At 28.1% G+C, this 22,322-nt stretch overlaps 5 protein-coding genes and 1 long non-coding RNA gene across 8 annotated transcripts; 4 read left to right on the forward strand and 2 right to left on the reverse strand.

Annotated features, from left to right (window-relative positions):
* The first annotated feature begins 319 nt into the window (after positions 1-319).
* On the forward strand, positions 320-9,607 carry LOC126859007 (uncharacterized). The gene is made up of 14 exons (XM_050609846.1): positions 320-885; positions 1,739-3,548; positions 3,810-4,457; positions 4,599-4,718; positions 4,965-5,093; positions 5,199-5,400; positions 5,502-5,599; positions 5,720-5,888; positions 5,974-6,634; positions 6,727-6,784; positions 6,909-7,267; positions 7,395-8,161; positions 8,369-8,698; positions 8,780-9,607. Exons 2-14 carry the CDS (start codon positions 1,777-1,779, stop codon positions 8,933-8,935), a joined length of 5,469 nt encoding a protein of 1,822 aa, XP_050465803.1. The 5' UTR covers positions 320-885; positions 1,739-1,776; the 3' UTR covers positions 8,936-9,607.
* Positions 9,608-10,375: 768 nt separating this feature from the next.
* On the forward strand, positions 10,376-11,362 carry LOC126859060 (sulfiredoxin-1). 2 transcript variants are annotated; one of them, XM_050609973.1, is made up of 3 exons: positions 10,376-10,539; positions 10,625-10,871; positions 11,042-11,362. In XM_050609973.1, exons 2-3 carry the CDS (start codon positions 10,652-10,654, stop codon positions 11,188-11,190), a joined length of 369 nt encoding a protein of 122 aa, XP_050465930.1. In that variant the 5' UTR covers positions 10,376-10,539; positions 10,625-10,651; the 3' UTR covers positions 11,191-11,362. The 2 variants fall into 2 exon arrangements, with proteins under 2 accessions (XP_050465930.1, XP_050465929.1); XM_050609972.1 differs by having other exon boundaries at positions 10,385-10,871.
* Positions 11,363-11,488: 126 nt separating this feature from the next.
* On the reverse strand, positions 11,489-15,947 carry LOC126859024 (cyclic AMP-dependent transcription factor ATF-6 alpha). Its single transcript, XM_050609908.1, has 8 exons — positions 15,632-15,947; positions 15,291-15,470; positions 15,051-15,232; positions 14,742-14,958; positions 13,402-13,904; positions 13,113-13,294; positions 12,097-12,704; positions 11,489-11,976 (listed from the first exon to the last, which is right to left on the reverse strand). The coding sequence occupies exons 1-8, from the start codon at positions 15,654-15,656 to the stop codon at positions 11,720-11,722; spliced, it is 2,154 nt and encodes a 717-aa protein (XP_050465865.1). The 5' UTR covers positions 15,657-15,947; the 3' UTR covers positions 11,489-11,719.
* An 81-nt stretch (positions 15,948-16,028) lies between these two features.
* LOC126859023 (protein SDA1 homolog) lies at positions 16,029-21,568 on the forward strand. Its single transcript, XM_050609907.1, has 10 exons — positions 16,029-16,313; positions 16,400-16,495; positions 16,744-16,848; positions 18,885-18,983; positions 19,074-19,589; positions 19,681-19,915; positions 20,121-20,256; positions 20,348-20,660; positions 20,746-21,279; positions 21,362-21,568. The coding sequence occupies exons 2-10, from the start codon at positions 16,409-16,411 to the stop codon at positions 21,560-21,562; spliced, it is 2,226 nt and encodes a 741-aa protein (XP_050465864.1). The 5' UTR covers positions 16,029-16,313; positions 16,400-16,408; the 3' UTR covers positions 21,563-21,568.
* On the forward strand, positions 16,848-18,561 carry LOC126859034 (origin recognition complex subunit 5). Its single transcript, XM_050609927.1, has one exon. The coding sequence runs from the start codon at positions 17,051-17,053 to the stop codon at positions 18,359-18,361; it is 1,311 nt and encodes a 436-aa protein (XP_050465884.1). The 5' UTR covers positions 16,848-17,050; the 3' UTR covers positions 18,362-18,561.
* LOC126859062 (uncharacterized) lies at positions 18,679-22,288 on the reverse strand. Of its 2 annotated transcripts, XR_007688744.1 has the most exons (4): positions 22,243-22,288; positions 20,092-20,174; positions 19,012-19,154; positions 18,679-18,908 (listed from the first exon to the last, which is right to left on the reverse strand). It is a non-coding gene; the product is annotated as an uncharacterized LOC126859062 (long non-coding RNA). The 2 variants fall into 2 exon arrangements; XR_007688745.1 differs by lacking the exon at positions 22,243-22,288 and having other exon boundaries at positions 20,092-20,232.
* Positions 22,289-22,322: the final 34 nt, after the last annotated feature.

Raw genomic sequence — 22,322 nt, forward strand, 5'->3', positions numbered from 1 at the left:
CTGCTGCAAACTTTCCACCAATCTGTACGTGCCATCGTTCCTAATCTAATCTCTCTTTTTCTTTCTACAGTATGAAAAAATAATAAATTAATAAAAATAATTCTATTATTGATAAAATAATATTAATAAAATGCAGATATATATGTTTATATATATTAAAGGTAGTAACAATATGGCGCATAGCCAATCAGACTTCTTGTTTCGTTCTTCAATTGGTGGACTTTTCATTATCTAAAATAGCATCTATATACTCCTTCTTATTATTTTCTTATCCTATGGTTTGCGCTATTTCCACTACACATCGTCGATAGCGCTGGTTTCATTCGCAACAGCGAATTATACTGGAGACAGGAGACCGAAGCGATACACTCAGTGACGATAGTGTACACGAGAGTGTTATATATCGTGATGGTATACGTTTTTATTCACGGAGTTCTTTGGGCTTTTTAACGCAATAGTCACTCCTCTCGTCGCGCTTGATACGCTCGCCGAATAAAGATCGCCGAAGACAGAGGATAGAACGCATCAGCCACGAGATTATCACGAGTTTGTTTAGTGCCAAACGGTGACGAACGCCAAGCAATTCAATTCACAGACTACGGCGAGGGAGATCCGTATCGAGGAGAAAGAGCTATCCAATGTACAGCGACGTTCCAATCGTCGAGACGTCAAATTTGATGACAAATTCGTAGACTCGCTGGACCCACTCATACGGAGCCATCCCAGCAATCCCTTTTTTAGCGGGTTCGTTACTATCCCGTACTTCAGTTATTATGTCGGTAAATTGGAAAACTACGAGACGGCATTTATTTGGATACAGATATTGAGTAGCCTGAGAAATGAATTTTGTGTTGCAATTGCCGGACGTGATTTTAGAAGTATACGGTGAGTGTAAAATGCGATTATTATTGTTTGCTCGAAGCAGACAAACAATTGCAGAGAGATACAATGTTTGTTATCTTTGGAAAAATGACCATTAATGACAGGATATTCGCATTATAATACAATATGATTGACTCAAACAGTCGGATAATTCTCAGGAATTCTTATAATGTGCGCGCACGTCATATATTATCGCTTATGTATACAATTTTTTAATCTTCACAGATGTTGCAGAGAAAGCAATAGATTTTAAAGAGCGGACATACATTAGAAACATTTTAGTTGTGTGTATATTTAGCTTTTTAAATGCAGAACAAACTGTCTTTAAGAATACTGACCTTGAGACTAATATATCTATCTATTCCTTTAATGTTTTTTGTTTACAATTGTGTTTATATAATTGTTTAAAGCATTACTTTTATTTAAATAAAGCATATTTTATTTAACCAAAGTATATTTTATTTAACCAATTATTGTATTAAAATCAGCTTTTTTTACTATATATATATATACAACAATTCTTTTGTTGTGTTTTTAATTCAAGAAAATATGATAGCCCAATATTTAAATTATCAATATATTTAGTTTATGAAAAAAAAAAGAATATATTTGGTATTTTCTAGAACTAAACATTTTATGGTTACTCTTTCTCTCTTTTTTTCAATAGTCATTCAAAATTATCAATATTGCAAAATTGTTTTGTCTATAAATATAAACAATTATTATTATAATAATATTATAAAGGAAAAATATTATTAGAGAAAGATATACATGATAACCTATATATTGATGATATATTTGATTTGAATAAAGATTGAATTTACAATAAATTTTGTGCTAATCTTAATTATTTCAGACTGAGGCTGCATAAATATAGCTATATATGGAATCAAAATGGCACGTAGACGTAAAACCGAAGTGAAAGCATCTGAAAAATCATCTCATAAATATGTACCTGTCCGTAAATCTAGCAGACAAATAGCTAAAAAACAGTTGGAAGAAAATAAAATAAATGGAAACATTTTGGGAACATCTTGCTCAAACAGTTTTGAAAATTCCAAGTCTACTAATGAAGATCATAGCAGAGTTATATCAAAGAAGAATCAAAATTCTCAAAAGAAGCATAGTAAACATAAAAATATCTCTAGTAACAATCTAGTTGTAAATAAAGAAGATATTGTATTCAATGTTTCTCAATACAAACGGGACGCGGGTGAAAGTGATAGTCAAGATTATATAGATAATATAATTAATGAATCAGAGAAACTTAGTCCAGAAGATGTACGGCAGGTCGTTGTCGGTAATCCAAATCCAAGCAATGAGTCATTGCCTACATCTACATCGATACCAACTGAAGTAGAAATGTGGTCAGAAGGGGTCATAGAAGAAACAATAATTTGTGAAGAAATGGAAATGGAAGAAGATGTTGCGAACAATAGTTACACTTTGGCACCGGATAATGTTGTGGTTGAACAAGTATTACTTGTTAACGAACCTAACTTAGAGGACAAGAATTTTGTGGAATTTACTGTGATACAAAATGAAGATGAATCCATGGTGATCACATCTAATACAGAAAATATTTCGAACAATGAATATATTATTCAAGAAAATTTTAATAGTGTACATAGTAATGAATTGGAAAATTCCATATCAGCTGTTCATACAGATGAATCAATAACTTCGAGTGGTGAAAATTTTAATATTATAAATTCCAATATGGATAGATCTTATATTAACAAAAAGAAAATTGTATTAAAAGATCGTGGTAAAAAACAAAAGAATGATAAAACTATTTATGATAAAATAAGAAAGGAAATTTCAGAATCAATATCTGATAAAGTTCGTATGTGTTCTATCAAAGAGAATTCTGGCATTTCAAATGAGGAAGTTGATTGCAAACAGGAAAGCAAAAACTTGAAAGCAAAAAGTATGCATGCAGATTTAGAAAAAGAAGATACATTTAGTAAAATAGATAATGAGTTGGCAAATATGCAGATAAATGAATGCTCAAAGGAAATACAGAAATTGGTGAATGATCTCTCTAGTGTGGAAAGTATTGACTCTCCAGTACAAACTTCTTTAAATGTGGAAAAATTGTCTCCTATAAATATTGATGATGAAAGCAGTTCATCAATATTAGATAAAATGGAGCAATTACATCGTCCAAATAATTCTGTTACTTCTCATATAACAGAAATATTTTCGAAAACTATGGAACCTAATAATATTATTAAAAATCAAGAACAAAATATATTAAAAACCAATTCTTGCGATGATAAACTTCAATATACAGATCGAGTTTTATTAAAGTCAAAAAATACACAAGATAAGAAGAATATGAGTCAGCAAAAGAATTCTGAACATTTAACAACTATAGATGAATATCAAGATAGTGAAGGAGACAATAGCAAAGTTGATTGTGAAGATATTAAGTTATGTAGTAGCAGTGAAAACAGTAACGATACATTACTGTCACTTACCAATTGCAAAGGACGTGAGCTTGATGTAAAAAATACAACTGGCAACACAAGTGATATTGACAAAAAAATTGAATTCAGAGGTCGTAGTGGAAGCACTGATACAACAGGTTCTGAAAGTGGTTCAAACAGTTCAGGCGTAAGAAGAAGTAGTAGAATTCGATCTATTGGATTAATGAAACAAAGGTATGATATCAAATAATTTGATTTTAAAATATTAAAATTATAATAAATAGTTTTTTTATTGTTTTTAATGTAATAAATATCTTAATGTAATAATTAATCTATATTTCTTATATAATTATTTTTTATATATTGGTGAATATAAATATTTTTTTTTTTTTTATTAAAATTACGATTTTTTTGAAGATGAATATTCTCTAAAATAATTTTCTAATTATGTTAAGAAAGTTTTCATGTGTGAAAAGATCAATTAATTTTTTTTAGATCTCGTGGACGCGGTTTAGTTACAAAACCTAACATAGATATCTCAAAAGTAACTCTTCAGCAAGAAAAAGATAAAGTAGTTAATAATATAAATCCTTCTACTCAGGAAGTAAAAATAGATAATTCTGAGACGCAATGTGATAAGGAAAATAATTCTAGTAAGATATCAATGTCGGTTGATATTTCAGCACCTTTAAGTGCTAGTTATAATACCACAGGATATGATTCTGACTCTTCAAAGCCGGTTAAAGTAAAATCTCGTTGGCGAAGATCAAGTGAACTTGAAATGGGTGGATCATGTGCAGGCTTTGGATCCATCATTGCTCCTACATCAATATTTGGATCATCTGTTGCACTTCCATCTGAATCAGGACGTTGTGCTCTAATAAACACAGGGGAATCGACATCATCAGAATCGAAACACAATATCATTAGCAAAAATGTAAAACCTTGTGCAGAAACAGAGCAAGTTAAAGATGCATCAATGACATCCAATAATGTTTCTACCACTTTAACAGTACCACAAATTCCAAAAACTATAGGAGCTAAAATTTTGTTGCCAATGGTTATCGAAACAGAGGATAGAGAAATGGAAGAAAGATTAAGTCAGTTTGAACATTTACGTGAAAATTTGTATCTTACTGAAAGGTATATAGAAGAGCTAAGAACTCTATACAAAACATTAATATTATGTTCTTTGCTAAATATATAAAAACATTGTTTCTAATAATACTCACATAGTATACAATTGTGTATAAAATATTAAGTATTTATAATATTTGTTACTAGATATACAAACAAGGAAACTAAAAGAATGGTGTGTGATTGTTTTTTAACTGAAGAAGAAATTGACAGGGGAGAACTTGGTTGTGGAGAAGATTGCCTTAATAGACTTCTCATGATAGAATGGTAAATATTTTATTTTAAAAATAATAAGAATTCAGTTTTATATCTATACATTGTATAAGACAAGAGAAAAAAAGAGATAACGATGTTAAAATAATAAAGTAGTAATAAATAAAGTAATATTTTTCTTTAGAGGAATATAATATAATTAAATATATTATATATAAATCAATTATATATATATTAACAGTAATAGAAGTAAACTGTATAGATGTAGATAGTAATGTTGTTTTCGAATTTATTTCACAGTGGAACTAGATGTGTAGTAGGTGATAGATGTACGAATAAAAGATTTCAAAATTGTGAATATGCCAAATGTGAAGTATTTCGAACGGAGAAGAAGGGTTTTGGTTTACGTGCCGTTGCCGATATAATGGCGTAAGTAAAATTTTGAATTAATAAAATATATGAATATATATTCTCAAATAAAACAGGATGAGAATGAAAAAATAAAAAATGTTCATATTGTGTTTACAATTACAGGGGCGAATTCATAATGGAATATGTTGGTGAGGTTGTGGATCCAAAAGATTTTAAACGTCGCGCAAAGGATTATTCTAAAGATAAAAATAGACATTATTATTTTATGGCATTGAAATCCGATCAGATTATAGATGCTACTATGAAAGGAAACGTATCCCGGTTTATTAATCACAGTTGTGATCCAAACGCAGAAACGCAAAAAGTAAAGTTGTGTTTTATCTTTTACAAGCTAATAAAAGTAATTTTTTGTAGATATTTAAATTTATGATATCTTAAAATACTATTGATGAATAAATTTTTTAGTGGACAGTAAATGGTGAATTACGGATAGGCTTTTTTAATAAAAAATTTATAGCTGCTGGTGAAGAAATTACATTCGATTATCATTTTCAACGTTATGGGTATGTTTTTTTATGATATAATTTTATATTAATAATTATAAAGTAACTTTCTACTGAATGAATTATATAAATTTATATTTCTTTTTACTTACGTTTTTTTATTATATATTTAAATATTAGCAAGGAAGCTCAAAAATGTTATTGTGAAGCACCAAATTGTCGAGGCTGGATAGGCGATACACCCGAAGAAGAGAAGGAGAAGATAGAAAAGATTGAAGAGAAACGCGAGAGAGATACAAAGAAGAAGAAAGAAGAAAAGAAACCTGTTGATTATATGGAAGATGAAGATGTAAGTATTGCAATTAATAATTATGAGTATTATACATGGCTAAGTGTAATTTTTTCACTTTTTCCTTTTTTTTATTTTATTTTAGTTGGAGGAAGAAATGGACAAGTTGTGTTCAGGTGGTTTGAAAAATCGTGCGCACACATTAACATTAAGCAGATTAATGGTTCGTAGTAGAGAATTAAAACATAGAACACGCTTGTTACGTCTCATACAAAGCGGCGAACAACCTTGCCGAAGATTATTTTTGGATTATCATGGATTACGTTTGATTTGGAGTTATGTTATGGATATTGCTGCAAATGAATCAGAAGAAGCTCAACAATTTCGCTTAGAAGTGCTGAGAACTCTAAATACACTGCCAATACCAAACAAGACAATGTTAATGGATAGTAAAATATATGGTGTAGTCGAAAGATGGGCAAAAAGATTATATCTTTCTCCAAATGCTGATTCACCAGAAGACGATCAGGTTAAATCAAAGATGGCTTGTGAGGAATTGAATAGTAATTCCGATAGCAATGAAAAGAAAAATCCTGATGAACGTCTGAATGACATTCCAGATAAACGTAATAATAATATCGAAAATTGTTTGGCAGTTAACGAAGTTAAATCAGAAATTACAGATCAGAATCTTATACCCGATTTGGCTTGTAGTCTTCTTGCTGAATGGTCAAATCTAAAAGAAGTTTTCAGAATACCGAAAAAAGAAAGGATTGAACAAATGAAAGAACATGAAAGAGAAGCAGGTTATTTTCTATAATATATTAATAGAAAAATACAAAACAAAAAATAATAAGAGTTATTAATATATTTAACATTACTTTGATTTTTGTTGTAGATCGAGGATATAGAGAGGAATTGGAGAAAGAAGAAAAGAGAAGCACGTCGTACGATAGGTACGTATTTGTATATTTAATTTATTGTTGCACTTATGCACATTTCTTTGTAATGCTCAATCATGTTTATATTATAATAAATTAAATTCAAAAAATATTATTAACTAATTTTATAAACTCTTAGGCATAGATCTGATAGATACAATCGAAGTGAAATTGACAAACGTAGTGACAGAAGACGAGGACGAGAATCTCCAGAAGTTGAGCATAGTAGAACAAAAGATAAAAGAATAGAAGAACGTAGTCTAGTTCCTATACCACGAATGACAAAGTACGAGCGTAGACAATTATTTGCATTGAAAGTCGCAAAAGAAGAAGAGGAACGACAACGTCGTCAACAGCAAGAATCATGGCAAGAGCATGAGAATAGATGTTTAGCATTGGGTATAGATCCCCATACTACTGCCATGGTTGATCCTCAAACTGGTTATCCTGTTTTTTATAATCCGACATTAGGCCAATGGCAGCATTATCCCACTCAAGGTCATATTCATTATTGTATTCTGTATAAAAAACATTTATTTTTTTTTAAATTTTTGTAATAAAAAATACAAGCATTTATATATTTTCTTAAATATTTAATAGAGAAAATGTGAAAATTTTTTTACAGATGGGGGAGAAGTGACACAACAGTGTACTCCTGTATATGTAGGAAATGCTCAGTCTGGTATAATAGGCCAGAGTCCTCATGTATTATCATCAACAATGACTACCGATATATCATCAGGAATTACGACTGGCATTCCTCCAGTAGCTTATTCATTAAGTCAAACTTCTGTGTTCAATCAAACAACATCTTCCTATTCTTTAATATCGCATCCGCAACCGTATTCCGAAGGACAACTATCTCTTCCAAATAGTTTAGTGTCTGTTCATGGTGGAACTCCTCCAATATCAATTCAAACGCCTCTTTATAATCACGAAAAACCCGATGAACAATTTTCTAATCATACATCCGCGGAAAGCATTACCACGAATCGATCGGCACAACCTGAAATTTCACCGATAGATTTACCACCAAAATGGAAAAGTGCGACAGATAGCAGAGGTAGAACGTACTATTACCATATAAAGGAAAGAATATCGCAGTGGCTGCCTCCACCACCTGATCATATCGGAGTACAACCAGACTCATCGTCTACGTCAGAATCTAGCGAAGAATCTAGTTCATCAAATGAGGATGACGAAGATATCGATGATGATCATAATGAGGATCAAAGAAATGATGATATGGAGGCAAGTAATTCTCTAACAGAAAGCCTTTTACCTCGGCCAAATGTATCTAAAAAATTAGGTGGTCAATTGATCGGAAGTTCACTACCGCTGCCGGAGTGTAAAAAGAGGAGAGATGGTTTGGTCCAAGAAAGAATTATTAGTGTAAGTATTATATTTTTTATATTTATTTAATGTTGATATCTGAAAAAAATCAAAATTAATTTTTTTTTTAATTATAAAAGGAGTTAAAATTTAAATGAAAGAATTTGTTCCACCTTGTATGTTATAATACATTAAACTTGTCAATTATAATATAAACCTAAAACTTTCAAGAGTTTTGTAATTTTAATTAATCTACATATATTATAGCCACGTAGAGAAGAAGATCGTGTTGATCATAAAGCATATAAAGAAATAAAAGAGAAATTACGACGGCAGAAAGAAAGAGCAAAACTAAAAGATGTTGAGAAGCTAAAGAAACATAGACGAAGTAGTAAATCGAAATCTCATTCGCGACATGGATTCAGCAAGTTGCAATCAACAGAAATGTATCCTATGAAGTCTGAAAGAAAAATCAAGGAGGCATTCAGAACAAGTATGGCCAATGTGATGGTTCACTTCTTAAATCCATATAGGAAAACTGAATGTAAACAAGGTAGAATTACTAATACTGAAGATTTTAAACATCTAGCTAGAAAGGTATGATGTTGAATTTTTATTATCATAATAAATTTAATTTACGATTTATGAGATTGTTCATCATTATACATTCTGTTACAGTTAACACATTTTGTACTTGCAAAGGAATTAAAGCATTGTAAAAGCGTTGATGAATTACAATGTAATGAAAACGTTATACATAAAGCAAAAGACTTTGTACGTAAGTATATGAGCAAATTTGGGGCAGTGTATCAGAAAGGTACAGATGAAGATTAGTTGCGTAATTTATAAAATAAAATTGTTATTTATTGCACGCAAGTTCTTCTACTTCGACTATCGTGAAATATATTTAGATATGTATGTAGATACATTTGTAATTGTACTATTGTAAAATAGGCAAATTTGTGTGTATATGCGTGATAAAAATTTTTTCATGATTTAGCAGTTAATAAATTAGCAAATTTTTAATTTTTTCCATACATGTTATGTATAAAATTAACATATATTCATTTATACATGCTAACTCTCTTGCACACATGTTATACCTTTTATAAATATTGTAACTTATATGCCAATACAAGTGTAAAATATGTACTCTGATATTTGTATAAAATACCATTTTACCTACCTTTCGGGTACAATTTATTATAAAGTTGATATACTTAGTAAATATTTATTTGTATAATGTCACAAAATAATTTCTTGTAAATAATATAATTTTTAACTGCTTCATATACATACTGAGTTGCTGTTATATGCTTCCTGACTTGCATAAAATTTACAAAAGTTGAACACAAAATGGAAGAAAAATATCTTGCATTTACAAATTCAACTTTAAATCATCAACAGTCTGTCTACATGGTACAAAAATTGATTCTGTGATGCAAATTTTTTAAATGGAAGCAATGTAAAAAATTAAATAAAAAGAACTGCTTAACATATGGTTAATACTCTGGTAACGATATATTTTTCAATTACAGTCTCTACTTTTTTAGTTGTGTTCACACATCTACATAATATCTATTGTTATTAATGTTTTTAATCTTATACAATGAACTTAATGAATATATTCTTTATATAACATGATAATGATAAATAATGTAATGATGCTAATAATGTTAATGATAAATAATGTAATAGTATCAGCAATAACTGATTATGTATATATTCTATAATTTAATGATACTATATTATATGTCATACAACACCTATATAATGAAATAACACCTATATAATGAAATAAAAAAATATATTTCTCTTACCTTAACAATTAGATGCAAATTTATAAAATACAATGTTATTATTTTTTTACCAAACTTATATTCAAATCCTTTTCAAATTCTGCTCAATCAAGTTTATAATAATTGTTTTTCACTTCCAATTGTGGTGACTTCTATATTTTCAGAATCACAAAAATTTTCGAAAAATTTATATAATTTAATATGTAAAAAAATATATAAAATTATATACTCTTAAAAATATGAGATAAAAACATGAAATATTTAAAATTACAAAAAAAATTTGGAAGATACAATCTAAACCTAAACCATCTGATATGAAAGATTTGTTTTTCCGTTTGTCTTTTGATCATTTTTCTGTTTTATTTTATTATTTTATCCAAGTAGATTTTCTACTTAGAGTCTGACGTCTGACAGATCCCCGATCATTTCATCACCGGAGACGGAAACCGGGGGTCTGACGCCTGACAGATCACAGATCACAGATCTTCGCAGTTTTCGCTTTTGTTAGGTATATTATCCCCTCCACTGAGGTGTCAGTCGTGTTGTTTGAATCTTGAATTCCCTTTCTCACTCTTTCTCTCTCCATTTTACTCCATTCTTGACTCATGCGCTCATGACTTATTACGTCAGTTAATATTGGTCAGTATGACAATGCTTTTTCTTATATTTATGTAGATAATACAATTTTATGAAATTTCGACTAATTAGTGGATAAGATTTATAGGATTATTACGGGATTAATTAAGTTGATATGCGTAAAATGTTACATAAAGGTGCATGTCAAATAACTAGCTCAATTCATTCGAGCTCGCATGCAGAAATATACGATATTCCAATGAATGTAATTATCAGACCTTTTCCTGCTGAAGTAAACGAGGGAAAAGTTCAAAGTTTAATGAATGCGTTGAAAAATATCGATACCGAGCGTACAGTACCGCCGATCGATGTTCTATGGATAAAAGGAACTGAAGGTAGATTTGTCAAATTTTTAAAAAATATAGCTGTGTATAAAAAAATTTTTCTAACTTTAAGTTAAATTTGTGAATTGTTATTGTTACACTAACTTCCCACTCTAAAAGCAAATGGAATTAGATATTGTTATTAAAAAAAAAAAAAAAATTAACATTCCTGTTATGTTTAGGCGGTGACTATTATTATTCTTTCGGTGGTTGTCATCGTTATACTGCCCATCAACGACTAGGTAGAACATCTATAAAAGCCAAAATAGTTCAATCAACATTAACAGATCTACGATGTTACTTGGGGAGTTCTACTCCGAATTTAAAGTGATTTTAAGTGCATTATCTATAATTATATAATATATATATATATATATTTTTTAAATTATTACTATCATATATTACCTCGTACTATTTGATAAAAATATATTAATGTGTACAGATAGAATTACTAATTTTATAATTGTTATACATTATTGAAAATATATTTGTAGTGCTGTTACATATATTTTTTGAAATTACAAATAATATAAATCTTTTATTCAAATTAAACTATACAGATATAATTCATTTATAAATACTCTGTTATCTTTGTGAAAATGAAAAATTTATAATGAACTTTTTTCTAAAAAAAAAAAAAGATGGTTGTATAGGTGTGTATATATAGATTCTAGATAAATAATTAAGATATAAAATATAATCACATCTGTGATTATATGCACATGTAATAATTATTATATGATTGGTATCTTTCATATATTTTTTTTTTATATTGCCAGACTAGAAACATACTTTTTTCTTATATAAATAAACAACATTCTTGTTACAAAAAATCTTTAATTCTTGTCTTCATAATCATCTCAAGTTAAATGTTTTCTGTTTCGAAATTTTCGATTTGCTTCTTTCATAAAGTATGGTTTGTAATTTCTGGTTATATTAGCTATGGATGAATTAACTATGTCCTCAACAGACTGAGGTTGATTTGATTGACTTGTAGATTTACTATTTCGCAAGTGAACAGGTATGATGGATTGTTGTAAATGTAATATTTGTGTATTTGTCACTTCACAATCAATTTGCATCATTGTTATATGATTAGAAGGCGTCGAGAATGTACCTGAAAAGAAAAGTATTATTATAACATATTTTTTGATAATTATAAAACGTTACATATGTTAAATTAATATTCTAGTATTCAAACACAATTGTTGTATGTATATTATATCACATTATTTACCGTTTATAGATACAGCAGGTAAAACTAAAGACATTTTAGGTCGTGCTGTATCATTTTTTCGAGAAGCTGGCAATAATAAATGTTCGCCACTAAACCAGACGACATAAAACGTATCATCTTTTTTTCCCAAAGCTTCAAATAGAGAAGCATGCTTACTCAATATTGGAGAGAAGATCTCAATCGCGTTGTTATTTGAATAACGATCAGGAATATCGATCATTTTCTGTATAGTTTTTATTTTTTTATCTCGCGATAAGTACAGTTTTCTTGTTGTCTTTTCTTCCAATTGTGATTTTGATGACAAGATCTCATTTAATGGATTTGTTTTTAATTTTATTTCTTTTGTAGATCGATTATTTCGATCGGATTCACCATCGATCCAACGTCTCAATTCGCTGTCTAAGCGTATCAATTCGCTCTGATTAATATACATTGGACACATTAATTGGTGTGCCGGTACACTTTTATTGAAATCTTTTTCAATTTGATCCTCATTTTCATCAACTGTCCAGAATAATCTTCTGCTGTGTCTGATTTCCGTATCTGGAATAGCTATTGGTAAATTGTCAGAATCAGTTTTTAAATGTACACTTTGTAAAAGTGTTCCCCTTAAACAGAAATAAAAATATACATTATTTATATTTATGAAATACAGTAATAATTTCCTGGTTAAACAATATTGTCTATTGACATATTGTTTTTAAATTATAAAATTGCGAATTAAATTATTTAATTATTTAATTTGTGAAATATATAAGAAAGAATGAAAAAAATATTTTCTTTTATTAATAGACTATAAACAATAAATTATTTCTACAATAAAAAAATTTTTCTTTTTATATTTTCTCATATCACAACTGATATTTAGGATTTTTATGTATGGGCAATATCATATGGAAAAATATTAAATAATTATTGTAAAAACATTAAATTTTATATATATAATATATTTATAATACTTAAGTTCTTTGTAAAAAAGTCATAAGAATGTTAAGACATAAATAGAAGACACTTACTTGAGACCATGAATGTTGAAAGATATTATGAAAATCATTCCTACAAAGAGAACAAGGTTTCTTTGTCCTTTCTTTTTTAATAAAGGTTTGAAACTTAAATGTTTACGTTTGTGTTTATATTTATTATCATCTGTAATACTGTCTTCCATTTCCAATAATCTCTGCTTTAAAGTTTTGTTTTCCTAATAAGATAATTATACAAAAGTTAATAATTTTGCAAAAAAACTTATACTTCTCATTAGAAAATTGTAAAAATTTAATGCATATACTTAAGATATGAATTACTTACTGATTTTAATTGTGTATTTTCTTGCATCAACTCATCTATTCGTTTCTCCAAAGAAGATACGTATTCTTTTTTCTTTTTCCTTGAGAGACTAGCAGACTCTCTATTTCTTATCATTCTTTGTTGTCTTTTTAATGCCTTAAATTTTGGATCGTCTTTTGTCATAAACGTTAAATTGTTGTCTTCATTTTTTGCAATTAGTGAAATTGTTTCGTCTTGTTTTGTTTGAAATGGTATGCAACTTATCAGATTACTTGTATCTATTGATTCAGCAGTACTTGCTGGACAAATATCTGCTACAGTGTTAATTACTTTTATGTTCTGTGGTAAATGAAGCGCTGCAGTCTTCGTTTTTATATCAGTTGGTTTAATATTTAATGAATTTTGTACCCTTTGTCTCTTTGTTGGTAACATCTGAAGTTTGGAAGGATACAATACACACTGTGAATTTTCATTCTGTGTAAATGTTGTAAAATCTTGAAGAATAAAAGTATCTTCAGATTTACCTAGATATTTAAAAAAAATTTTATACATATGTATGTTTGTATACACACACACACACAACACACACACACACACACACACACACACACACACACATATATATATATATACACAACATATATATACATAATACATATACAAAATAAAATAATTTTTTAATTATGTATGTTACATATATTATATTTAGTTTACAAACAGTTAAAATAAAAAACAAGAGTATAGAAATTTAATATAAAATTTGTTAAGTATAAAGAATAAACACAAGTCTTGAGATCTTAAAAGTAATTATCAAGATTTTATTTTTTTTTATATCAAATAAAATATATTTAATTTTTTCATAGTTTTAATGTATTTGATAATTATATATAATCATAATATTATTAAACTTATAATTAGTATTATTCGGAAATAAAAAATATTTTGTTGTTAATAATAGCTGATACAAATTATTTGTATAAACTGTTGAGAAACTATATTAGATATCTATATAAGATTATAGAGAATATTTTAAATAATTTTAAATTAATGCTTTTAATAATTTTGCATTTTAAAATTTTGCTTTTAATAAATTCTGTATGTCAATGTGTGTGAACACTTGAAAATATGAATAATATTTGATAGTTGCATGACACACACATTGTCATGCACATGCATTTAATAAATAAATTTTTAATCATGATATTGACAATAATAATTATATTATATTATTCATAACATCATCATAATAACATATCTTTTATTTCTTACAATTTGACATCAAACATCTATCTCTTAAAATGTGGTGCACATATTGTCCATCCAGTATATTTATATATATAAAAGTAATATTATATTTTTACCATCTTTTATATGTTGTGTGACATCTACTGGGGAACATTGGATATTAATATGTTTCGCAAAATCCTTTTTTGTATGAATAAATTGTGCTTGCTTTGCATCTTCCTTGTCAATAGATACAAATTCAACTGGTTGCATTACATTTAAAGCTGATTGGAATGATTGTGATGACAAGGATGTATATTGTACACAAGAAATTAGCGGTGATCCTAAAGAAAGCTAGAAAAGAAATTGAATTATTAAATATAGCTTGGAATATAGCTTTTATTATCACATACACATTTTCTCTACATTTTTTATATATAAGATACCTCTGTATCCACATTTTGTGTTAAACAGTTTGATACTTCTTGCTTAAAGCATCTTGTTTCTTGTTTATCTGAGTCATTAGAATCCGAATGATTTGGACTACCGGATGATAATGAAAACTGTGCATCGGGACTTTCAGGTTCCAATTTAATTTCATTCCTTATCTCATTTATTTCCCCTAATTCTGTAAATTCCAAAACGGAAAGAATAAACTATTTCTTATTATAAGTTTTGATACATACCTGAACTATTTTGTAGAAAATTGAAGTCAAATTCTTTGAAATCTGATAAGTCCAATACGTCTTTTTCAGTTTTATTTGCAATCTTATCATAATCCGGGAATATTATGTTTTCTTCTTCTTTTGAAGTGATAGGCAATTCGCTTCGCCATGAGTGAAACAACTCTAACTGACAGTTTTCTTCTATAAATAAAACCATTCAAATAAATGTTGAAATAAATTTAATTTAAATAGCTTTATTTAGATTTCGATGAAAATACTCATTCTTGTGTAAACGCAAAGCTTTGAAAATAAATATTTATCATATATACATGTAATTAAAACATAATTAACTAATACTTAACCTAAAAATTCGAAGCCTGGTAACATTTGTATATCACGTAATACTACTCGTCTGTTGAAACTGTCTTTTACACGTTTTTCATTCAACAAGATACAGATTGATGGAAAACTTGAACTTTTATTTATGATCAAAAAAATTCAACATTGAGTCAATAATATATGTTCAATACTGCGAGATTTCATCGAATGAGAAAAAACGTAAACATACGATTAATATAGAAATGATAAATATTATATATATATTTATATAAGTATGTAATTATATTTGTAACATCACTGAAGTTTATCTTCAGAAATGAATGAAAAGACAAAATGATGTTGTCATTATCATTTATCATGTTGTTCTATATGCTTGTCTTTGTTTCTCATATTGCATAGTGTTGACTTTCTTGTTCCATCATTTTCGTGGATTGCGTTCGAAAATTTACTCATCGGATAAAATGACGTTAGATTGACCAATCAGAGCAATGAAATCTTTGTCTTTTTCCTTCCGATTGGTCAATCAAATGTCCAAAACTTTTGTCATTAAACGGAATGCATCTAACAGATGCTGTACTTGCACGTGGAATGTAAAGGACGGTGTTCTAAGAATTTAAAATTCCACGAAACGCGTTCCAACAAGAATAGTGTCGATTCTTAAAAATTATATAAAAAGCTATTGATTTTAAAGTTGCATAAAATTATGTAAGTACATATGATGATAACCATATTAATATTTCCATCATTTTACTATCATATTGCATTGTAAATAATCAAATACTTATTTGTAGGTTTTAAAGATGGTAAGACATAATAATCAATTACCGGATAATCTTCCACAATTACAGAATCTTATCAAACGTGATCCAGAGTCTTACAAAGAAGAGGTAAATTTTCAATTACATCTTTATCGATGCACATGTTAGATGGCATATTATTTATCTTATTGTTGATATTAATTGTATCTCTTTCCATAATATAATTGCAATTATGAAATACTTACAATAATTTTGTATATGCATGTATATAATTTATACATTATATTGATATATTTTATAAGCCATCTCTTTGTATTTTACATATATTTAAACAAAAATTATTTTGTAGTATAAAAGTTTAATATGTTTGTTCACAGTTTCTCCAACAATATCTACATTATAAATCTACTTTAGAAGTCTTTCGTTTGGAACCAACACAATTTAACAAAAGTCTTGATGAATTGGTAACCTTCTTGGCTCAGGTTAGCACACATGCTTAAATTCTAAAAGCGATAAAAACATAAACCATCTGTAAAAAATTAAGGATCATTCTATTTACAAGAGCACTAATAATTTGTGAAAACTTCTACTTGTTTTTCCTTAGACGATTGTGAAACAGTATAGGGAATAAAAATTAATTGTGTTTCAGTACTATTTTTTACATAATTTTAAGGTGTGATAAAGATGGAAAAGTACTTAGAAACGATAAAAGATAGCATTATATGCCGAGAAAAAATCATAGCAAAACTGTATTCTTTAATTGGTGCACCAAATGAGCCAATGCCAGAAAGCATATTTGTGTATGGTCATATGGCTACTGGAAAGTCGTTGATTGTACGAAGTCTGCTTGATTATTTAAAATATAATGTTAGCTATATTAATTGTATGGAGCATTTAGGCAGTAAACACATATATAACTATATATTAAGTGATTTATTTGCATCTGCAAAAGAATCGAGTGCCGATATGTTATCGAAATATAGCTGCGACAATATCATGGATTTTATACTCGTGCTTAAAAAAATTTTCGACACAGATACACGTCCAATTGTATTAGTATTTGATAAATGTCATAGAATAAGACATTTTGATGCAACTTTTTTACCAGCGGTCTTAAGACTTAGAGAATTATCCTGTGTTAATATATGTACAATTTTTATAAGCGAGATAACATGGGATAATTTTAATACTAAGATAGGTATATTGAAACCTATAAAGATATATGTTCCACAATACACGAAGGACGAATTAGTACGGTTGTTATTATTAAACAAGCTAGCGAAATACGATGCAGACTTTTATAAGAATTATTTAAATCTCTTTCTTTCCGTATTCTTTCGATTCTGTAGAGATCTGAACGAACTTCGACACATGGCCAAGATAAATTTTGCCAAGTATATAGAACCTATAGAAAGTAAACGTATTGAACCAGATAATGTTGCTGCATTGTGGCGTAATATCTCTCCTGTTTTGAAATCTAATTTGGAAATAATTTATCTTAGAGTTTCCACGAACGATTTTTTGCAACCCGATCATCTAATATCTCGAGAAATTGAGTCGACGACAAAGTTAGCTTTGAGTTTCGAATTACCATTTTACGCGAAGTATATGTTAATTGCATCATATTTAGCTTCGTACATTCCTGCAAAATATGATAAAGATATTTTTATGAAACAACGTAGTAAAAAAAAGAAAAAAGTACGATCAGTTAAGAAAACAGGAGAAATAAATTCACAAAAGAAATCTCGGTTTTTTACCATCTCGAGAATGCTTGCGATATTTTGCGCTATTCTTGATGAAAAAGTAGACGTCAATGCTAATTTGCTCGCTCAAATATCTACCATGTGTCAGCTTGGTTTATTGTCTGTCGTCGGAGATAATGTCTTACAATTGGATGAACCAAAATTTAAGTGCTGTGCAAGCTACGATTTTGTTACAGTTGTAGCTAAAACGGTTGGTTTTGATATAAAAAATTATTTGAGTGTGAACATATAAATTAAATACATTTAATATACACGATCCATTTTTAGTTATAGCTTTGTATATGTTTGTTTTCAACAGCTTTACCTAATGCTTTTATTAAATTTTTTATGTAATTAATGTAAAACTTGCATATTTTTATATCTAAAATAAAATTTAATTTTCATATATTAAGTACACATAATAATTTGTAATGCATTAAATAAATTTAGTATGAGGAATATAATTTTGTGTATAAATTGTTGAGATAATTTAATTTCTTTTTTTATTTAAAAAAAAAGAAAAGGAGAGTTTTTGGAAACATATATCATATTCATGACAAAAATTTCCTCTTTATAATATTATAATTTATTATTTAAACAATGACACAGTTATCAATTTCGTACATAAATATAGTGTATTTGTAATAAAATAGTATTTTTTTTACAACATATATATTAACCGCATAACTATTTTTTTACAATTTTAAGAAATTGTTCAATAAAATACACATGCTAAATACGCTTGTCGTGTCGTATTTTTTTTCGTATCATTGCAGGTAGCCCATTGTTATCCAGATGATCTGAAAACATATCCTCAAGAAATTGTCGATATATTACAAACTCATAATAACATATTGGACAATGAAATGCGTATGGTAAGCATTACGTATATTATAAACTTACATTATGTAAATAAATTGTGTCACATATAATTGTTTACTATATTGTAATTATATTTTTTACAGACATTTTGTAAAGTGTTGATTCAACTACGCAACAAATCACTTTTAGAACCCACTGCACTTCTCAGTTTATTTTTTGAACTTCTAAAATGTCAAGATAAACTTTTAAGACAATTTCTCAAAACACATATAGTTACAGATATCAAAAATGTTAATGCAAAGCACAAAAACGCTAAAGTTAATACAGTACTACAAAACTTCATGTTTTCAATGTTAAAAGATCCTAATGCCAAAGCTGCAAAGATGTCTGTAGATATTATGATAGAATTGTATAACAAAAATGTTTGGAATGACATCAAGACTGTTAATGTTATAGCAACAGGTTGCTTTTCTAAAATAACAAAAGTAGCAGTTGCAAGTTTGAAATTTTTTTTGGGGACTGATCCAGAAGAGAAAGGTAGTGACGATAGTGACTCAGATGATGAACCAAATATGAAGGAAATTATGATGGCTAATAAAGTAAATAAAAAAACAAAAAAACGACAGAAGCAATTACAGAAAGCTAAACAATCATTTGTAGTAAGTTTAATTTTTTTTTTATGGAATTTCTTACATTAATATTTATATTGAAAATATATAGTACAACTTCTAGCTTTAATGTGTTTTTCAGAAAGCAAAAAAGAAGAAATCCAAGGCGCCACAATATAATTTTTCAGCGTTACATTTAATTCATGATCCTCAGGATTTTGCTGAAAAGCTGTTCAAGCAGATAGAAAAGAGAAATGACAGATTTGAAGTTAAGCTTATGACTTTAGATGTTGTCTCTAGACTCATTGGCTTGCATAGTTTATTTCTTTTGAATTTTTATCCATATATTCAAAGATTTCTTCAACCTCATCAACGAGGTGAGATTAATAATATATTAAACCATTATTAATATATTTATATATTAAATCATTATTTGAGTATTGTCTGATTGCTATTTAATTACAATTAACACTATTAATTATTGTATAAACTATTTTATTAGTATTTTTCTTTGTTACAAACTCTAGAAAAAAACATTCATGTAATTTTTTACCTTGATGAACATATTTGTTTTTTCTTCAGAGGTTACCAAACTTTTACAGTTCATAGCACAAGCTTCCCATGAATTGGTACCACCTGATGTGTTAGAACCCGTTTTAAATACTTTAGTGAATAATTTCATAACAGAAAGAAATTCTGCGGACGTGATGGCTATAGGGTAGATATCTCTTTTAATTATTTATTACAAATGCATTCTTGTGATTTATCTATATATGCTATTAATTTATATAAAATATGTATCCATGCAGTCTAAATACTGTGCGGGAAATATGTACACGATGTCCATTAGCCATGAATGAAGTTCTACTTGAAGATTTAACACGATACAAACAGTATAAGGAACGTTCTGTTATGATGGCAGCACGTTCCCTAATTGGAACATTCAGACGTATAATGCCTGATTTATTGCGTAAAAAAGATAGAGGCCGTCCTACAGAAGCCAACATTATGATCAAATCTTCAAAATACGGCGAAATTCAAGCAAATGAGTTCATACCAGGAGCAGAAGTTCTGTATGATCAACATACCGAGAGTATTGAAGAAACTAATAGTAGTACAGAAGTAAGTATAAAAATATTATATTATTTAATATATCATAAGGGTTACTATTACTTTATTATATAAAAATCTATATATTTGAATACAGGATGATGATGAATGGATTGATGTAAGTCAAAGTAGTGAGGAAGAAATCAGCGACGATGAATCGATAGCAAAGGATATAGATGAAACGGCGAAATCTTCCATTGGCGAAGATGATAACGATAAGAATTTATCCTATCGCGAGAACAATGCAGAGAATATTTGTGAAACAAATAACGGAGAACAAGAAATGGACGAAGTTCCTCAAAAGAAAAAGGCTTTAACGAAACAACAAAAAAAAGCACAGAAATTAGAAATGAAAGAAAAATTAAAGTCAGAACAAAATGTAGATTTAACAACTGAGAAAAACACGAAAGCGTCTCTGATTTCCATTGAACGATTGCTCACGGACAAAGATTTCAGAAAAATTGATGTTGCATTAGCAAAGCAAGAAGTAACGTATGCTAAACGCGCCGCTAAAAGAACGCACGAACAAATTGAGACCAATCAAGATGGAGAATTAGTAAAACTGAGCGATATAGAAAATATATATAAAAAACGCAAGCATGACAAGGCTACTCGACAGAAATCCGTGAAAGTATGTATAAAATATATTTTCATACTCTCTCTTTTTCTCTATACTATATAATAGATTAATTTAAATGTTATTAAATTTGTAGAAAGGACAAGAGCAAAGAGATAAATTTGGTTTTAAAGATCGGCGACAAAATGCAATGTGCAGTAAAACGAATCGCGAAAAGAAGAAAGGAAAAGCATTTCTAATGGTGAAACAGAAATTAAAAGGGAAAGTAAAACGATCCTTTAGAGACAAACAGATAGCTCTAAAAAATTATCTGTTAAAACAAAGAAAAATGAAATAATTGGGATATTGTCTAGATTTTTTGTATCCTGTTTTCTCAATGATAATAAATATTGTATAAATATATAGAAAACTTTATATATATATATATATATATTTTTTTTAAACTAAAAACTTGTAAGTGTAATGGCAGGAATGTGCTACATTTCCTTATATTTTTCAATTTTATTATAGAAAAAAATAATATATAAACACTATTACACATATATACACATACACATATAACATTATTAAGAATACATGTAAAATAAGAATTGAAAGGATTGGTATAATCATAGAGTTTATTTTTCATGTTATATTTATATGAAAAAAAAACTTATGTCAAAGCGTTTTATTTGTGAAAATATATATTTGTATAAATTTGTTACTTTTGTGTGTATATGTGAGTATAAACTTGCGAAATTAATAGTATTAATTTTCGATATAAAATAAAAAGTTCGAATTTAAATGAAAATAAAAAATTAAAGAATACGTTATAATTAGAAAAACATAATAATAAAATAAAAGACATACAAATTATCTCCAATAATTTCAGAATTTTAAATTGAGTTTAACATAATAAATTGCATACATCAGTCTTCATTAATTTTTATTCAAATAAAATTTGTCAAATCTAGAATCTGTTACTTGCAATTAACTTAATAAATTACTGAAACTAAATATATTTATCATAATTCTAACCTCTTATTTTATTCATGACGTGCTGGTGATTGAACACTGACGCGCGCTGTTTTTTTTTAGTCCAATTCGTTGCCAATCAC

The sequence above is a fragment of the Cataglyphis hispanica genome, chromosome 2 (genome assembly GCF_021464435.1).
Source record: "Cataglyphis hispanica isolate Lineage 1 chromosome 2, ULB_Chis1_1.0, whole genome shotgun sequence".
NCBI lineage: Eukaryota > Metazoa > Arthropoda > Insecta > Hymenoptera > Formicidae > Cataglyphis > Cataglyphis hispanica.